Source organism: Mus caroli, chromosome 12 (genome assembly GCF_900094665.2).
Source record: "Mus caroli chromosome 12, CAROLI_EIJ_v1.1, whole genome shotgun sequence".
Taxonomy (NCBI): Eukaryota; Metazoa; Chordata; class Mammalia; order Rodentia; family Muridae; genus Mus; species Mus caroli.
Genome location: NC_034581.1, coordinates 50,987,617 through 50,993,436, shown reverse-complemented (window position 1 = coordinate 50,993,436; position 5,820 = coordinate 50,987,617). Strand labels below are relative to the sequence as shown.

The following is a 5,820-nucleotide window of genomic DNA, read 5'->3' as shown; positions in this document are numbered from 1 at the left end:
CAGGACAGCTAGGGCTACAGAGAAACCCTGTCTCGAAAAAACAAAAAACAAAAACAAACAAACAAAAAAACAGCAAAAATGATGAGATATTCTGCTGTTTCCCTGAATTTGAAGGCTACAAAATCATTTTACGTAACTCCCGAATATTTGTTTTCTAAAACAGGTATCTTCAAAAGTGGGGTCATTCGCAATCTTGGAACTGGCACAGGATGAGAATATGAGCCTTACAACAGTGTTGAGCCTGTAACTTTTTGGTGTAGACATGTATGTGTGTACATACATGTAATTAACAGTCTCCTCCTCCCTCTTCCTCTGTGCCCCACCCCATCTTCTTCTTAGGTGCTATCAACACCAAGCCGCATCCCAAACCTTAAAATTAAACTTTAAACCAATGTGCTCTTTTGTTTGGGGGTGGGGTGGGGGGGGCAGGGTTCAAGACAGGGTTTCTCTGTGTAGCCCTGGCTGTCCTCGAACTCAGAAATCCACCCACCTTTGCCTCCCGAGTGCTGGGATTAAAGGCGTGCGCCACCACTGCCCGGCTTGCTCTATTAATTCTTAACACACACCTATACAAATGCAATTTGTATACACACATTAAGAAAGAACTTTTTATGGCCAGAGAGATGCTCATAGAGTAAAGGCACCCACTGCCCGACAGGACAACCTGAGTTACATTCCTAAGACCCACACAGTGGAGAGAACCAGCTCTCCCAAGTTGCCCTTTGATGGGCATATACATATATACACATATGCACATGAACACACAAACACATACACAGACAACAAATACAATGTAATTTTTTAAAAACTGAATTTTTAACTTACATGCTCTGCAATTCCTAACACATGCTTATACACAAACACAACCTACACACACACATTAATTAAGAAAAAAAAAATTTCAGAGGCTAGAGATGGCTCAAGGATTAAGAGTGTATTACTCTGGCAGAGAACCTGAATTCAAACAGACAGGCAGGCAGGCAGGCAGACACACACACACACTGAGTTCATTCCCAGGATCTACATGGGAGGAGAGAACTGACTTCTGTATATACAAAATAGATTAATGTAATTTTTTTTAATTATTATTTTAAGGTCTAAAGGAAAAGCAAAAAATCAACCAAACAACAACAACAAAAAAAAGTCAATAGTTACCAAAGTGTTATTTCCTTAAAAGTCTACCAACTGGTACTGTTAAAATTACAGATCATGTTTATAACTATGTTTAGTAGTATAATTTAAATTTATTCCTTGATCACTGCTAGACTATTTATTTTGGTGTTAGGAATTAAATGTTTAAAGTATGGCAAACGAGGAACATCCTATTAATTCTTACTTCCCTTATCACACCCCAGTTTGTTATAGTATCCCACAGCTATCTAGGTCAACAGTTTGCATTTTTATATTCTTAGATTCTGGGTCTTTGGGGGATCTAAAGTTTAGTCTAATACACAGCAATTACAATATTGTGAATATACTTCACTAGCAAACTAAGGATGGACCCAAAGAAAGGGATTCCGTATCTACAGAGGGACTAATTGAATAGATTATTTTTAAAGTCAAAGATTCAAACAGGCATCCTGTTATGCCAAATGCTCAATATATAACAGCACACAATAAGCAATATATGCATTGCTTAATTTAAATCCTCAAAAGACAATAGAAGGAATTATTAGCCCAATTTTGCAAACAGAAATTGAGCAAAGATTCTATGGTGGCAGGCCAGCTAGCATGGAGCACAGCAGGCATGGTAATCCAGGTGTGCCTACAAGGCCTGACCTCTGCACACTCTCCTCCTTGCTCACACTGCTCTTTCAGTTTCTTTTTCTCAGCAATGCCTACCTCATGCCCTGAGTAAAAGAGGGAAAGCAACAACTCAAACAATAATCTAAGCATATAGGTGAGTAGAACTCCATTTATAGGCCAGCTCTAGGATTTCCAACCAAGATAGTATGACTCTCCTTGTCAAGACACTGAGATAAAAAACTTCAAAATAAAACTATCACGGACCACTAAATTTTCTATGGCAAGAGCTTAAAGTCTGTCCTATAATCCTAGACTAAGCCCTGCCACGACTTCAACTTACCAAAATGTATTGTTACATGGAGTAACTGATGCTAAGTTCAGGTTTCTGTCCATTAAAGCTGTTCCTTTAGTAAAGACTAACACACCGTGCCTCAACTAGACTGAGAACCAGTTTTTAAACTACAGAAGCATTCTTACAGGTAGGGGTTAAAATCGGGGTGCCAACTTCAAGAGGAGTTCATTGCTGTTCTTTTATTTCTCAGTTGTGAACTTTGCATATACTGAACTCTTCTCTTTTTATTCGTTTCCTGTCACTTCCTTTAAGCAGTCAGCTTCAGTAGGGACGAGTGACATTCATCTCTTTTCTAGAACCAGCAGTGTCAGGTAGGGCTTTACACACTTGTATAGAATTGACCACAAAGCAAGTCATCCAGCTATACTGCAGAGGAGGGTTGAGGGTATGTGGTATGTGTGTATTTTAGTTGGATGGTTATGGAACCAACCACTCTTAGCGAAGGGAAGACTCAGGCTCCAGGTAGACTGATGCTAAGCAGTGCTTCTCAACATGTGGGTCGCGACCCCCGTACCAAAACCTTCTCACAAGGTCGCCTAAGACCATCCGAAAACACAGGTATTTACATTACGGTTCATAGAAGAAAACAAACAAACAAACAAAAAAACATATTTTTGAAGTAGCAACGAAAACAAATTTATGGCTGAGGGTCACCACAACGTGAGGAACTGGATTTAAGGGGCGCAGCATTAGGAAGACTGAGAATCGCTGAGCTACGGGGGACTCCGAAAGGCAGAAGGCGGGCATCACAGTGCAAAGCCCTAATGCTTTGTGTCTGGCCAGTAAGGCGCTCCTGAAGAGCACTACGCTTCGGGTTCAGCCTCCAAGCCAGCTTGCAGACGGGGCTGGGAAGACGAGAGCGGGCCCGACCTCGATCCTGCTGCTTTCCTGGTTCAGGCCCTTCTCCGAGCCCCTTAATCATCCTCGGGCCGCGTCCGCTCGCTCCAGGCCGAAGCATGACAGAGCAATCCGGACGTCCCGCAGGAGGCCCTGAGTCACTCACCTACTTGGTAGAGTCGGCCCTCGGGAGAGAAGATAGTAATGTGACGGTCAAAACCGGCGCTGGAACCCCGGGACATGGCGTTCCCGCTATTTTAAACACAGTCTGCACCCCGTAGCACACACACCAGGCACCCAAGCCCCCTCCCGGAAGTTATGGCTACTGCTTCCGGAGCACCGGCGGAGCTGCTTCCGCTCTGGTGAGGGACCGGCGGGGTTTCCGGTGGGGGCGTCCCAAAGCACCGCCCCTGAGTAGGCGGGCCCTCGCGCGCCCGGGCTGCGGTCCGCGGGCTTCCGGGTGGTGGCTCTGGGTCGCAGCCGGCCGTTAGTGCGTTCTGGAGATCAGAGTGGCCAAAAGAGGAAGTTTTCAAGGTGCCTGCAGTTGTCCTTTGCCTACTTGTGACCTCCGGAGACAGTATGGTCACCGCGCTCTCCTGTCTTCCTGGAGTCTGGCTTTGTTCTTCCTAACCTTCATTGTACCAGCCACTTCTCTTCCTAATTTTTGGGGGAGAAAGGAATGCAACAGCCACCCTTAAATGTAGGGCCTGAAAGAGGGTTAGTGGAAGAAGCCACTGGAAATAACAAAAGTTTTCTTCTGGTCTGGCAAGACTTTCCTTTGGACAGCGGCCCAGAGATGGGAACTTGAGAGGTTGAGCAGTCTTAGTTGATGATGAGCAAGATCATTGCTGGTGGCTGGATACCGGAGAGTATCCAGGCGGCGAAGCAACTCCTGGAAAACTGGTGGTTTTTCAAACTGTAAAATTCTGCACATTGTGCACCCTAGGGCACAGCCCCTATTTAGTGAATATAAAAATCGAAGCATATAATTAAGCTATTTCCCCCCTCCCTAAATAAAAGTTTTGTTTACAGCAATATTTATAACAATTTACTGATGTAATACTGAAATATTCAGATCTGTGGCGTTCTCTCTAAAAGCACCTATTTTAAAGCAAAACATTTATGAAGAGATTTTTCATAAGGAAGTTTTAATTTCTCGAGTTAATTTTTTTCTTCCTTTAGAAAAAAATTTAAGCCAGGTGTGGTGGGACACATCTTTTATCCCAACACTTGGAAGGCAGAGACAGATCTCTGGGTTCAAGGCTAGCCAGATCTACAGAATGAGTTTCAGGACACAGTAAGGCTACACAGGAAAAAGAAGGATGTCTGGGGGTGGGGGTAGGGTGTACAACATCCAAGATTGAAACACGGGTTAAGAAAATAGCCCATGTAAGCAGCCGCTCTGGAACACCCGGTACTTTCCAGCTTCAATTCCCAAGTGTGCTGATAAGAGCTGCTGTCCCTTGGTTCTAGCTCAGGTCCTTACATCAGGATTAACTCCTGACCTTTTGCGTACTTTTCTCAGTCTTCCCAGCCAAGTGTACTATAACACCTACAGTTTGCCTGAACAGTCACGGAGAAGTTCTCTGTAAGAGTGCTAGGGGAAGCCCTCTGTTAGTACCTTAGAATCCAGATGTCTCATATCTAGGGCTGCACTGCACTGTCCATTGAAGCTGAATTTTCCCTAGTTGCCTCCATCAGAGTAAACAGACATTTCATTACCCAAAATAGGCAAAACCAGGATTCCTCATCTCTTTCCTTCCAGTTCCTGCTCTTTGTATTTAGAGCCCACACCTTGTAGCAGTCAAATCTTCAGCAGGCACAGGGCTCTTGGTGTATAAGACCTGGATGTTTACCGGATCTTGAGTAATGGTACCAAGAAAGAGACAACCCAGTGGGTGTTGTAAGACCTCTCATCATTCCTCATCCTCAAGCAATAGCAACAACTAGACACAGCATCTTCTTCATCTTGATTGTGGACTTCACTTCGTCAATATGGCCCTGTATTTTCACTGTGTGCCAGCAAGGAAAGGAACTTGCCAGCCTTAATTAGGCCAGGACCCAGGACATCGGGACCTACTTGATCAGAGACTTGGAAGCCAAAAAGGCATCACATATCTTGGGCAACTTGTCCTGTTTCTTGCTCATGCTAAGCTTCTGCAGTACCTCACTGTCCTCCTGAGAGATGGCCACAGCCTTGGCCCCATCCTGATGCCCACAGAGAACCTGGGGCAGGGGGTGGACTTAGGCTGATGATGCCTGAGAAGCATTGGTTCTGACATGCTTCAGGCTCATCTGCAGCTCTGCTGTTTCAGAAACCTGTGGCGCTCCTGCTGGGTCCTGTGCAGGTCTTCCCACACGGTCTGGTTCTCCACAGTCTTTGATGCTCCGTGCTGCTCACACCCAGAAAGCCAGAAAAAGCCTTTACTTACTTCTTGCCATCCCTCCATTCTTACTCTAAGTGCCAAGAAGACAGAATTCCACAACATCGCTCACAGATACAGCTTAACGTGGACAATACCTAGCATATATAAAACAATAAATATAGCTGGGCGTGGTGGCACAGGCCTTTAATCCCAGCACTTGGGAGGCAGAGGCAGGCGGATTTCTGAGTTCGAGGCCAGCCTGGTCTACAAAGGGAGTTCCAGGACAGCCAGGACTATACAGAGAAACCCTGTCTTGAAAAAACAAAATAAATAAATATTTGCTGAATGAGTATGTTAATCCTTTGGAGCACGTAAATTAAGAATAAATCCGTCTTTTGTGACTGTCGGTGAACGAGCACACAGTGCCATGAAGGCTTCGGGCACATTTCGGAAGTACAAGGTGGTGGGGTGTGGCCTCCCTTCCCCCAGCCTGGAACCTGCTTGCTCAAGGGTGGAGCT

At 45.0% G+C, this 5,820-nt stretch overlaps 1 protein-coding gene across 2 annotated transcripts in view; it reads right to left on the bottom strand.

Moving 5' to 3' along the window:
- Psma6 (proteasome subunit alpha 6) overlaps positions 1-5,820 on the bottom strand; it is a 34,133-nt gene that overhangs the window by 15,781 nt on the left and 12,532 nt on the right. Inside the window, exon 1 of one of the 2 annotated variants that reach the window (XM_021178720.2) lies at positions 3,102-3,275. The exons of the other annotated variant lie outside the window; for it this stretch is intronic. Within the exon in view, the coding sequence (XP_021034379.1) occupies positions 3,102-3,177 (76 nt within the window). The 5' untranslated portion in view covers positions 3,178-3,275. Of the gene's footprint in view, positions 1-3,101; positions 3,276-5,820 lie in introns of those variants that run through there. 2 annotated transcript variants of the gene reach the window in all.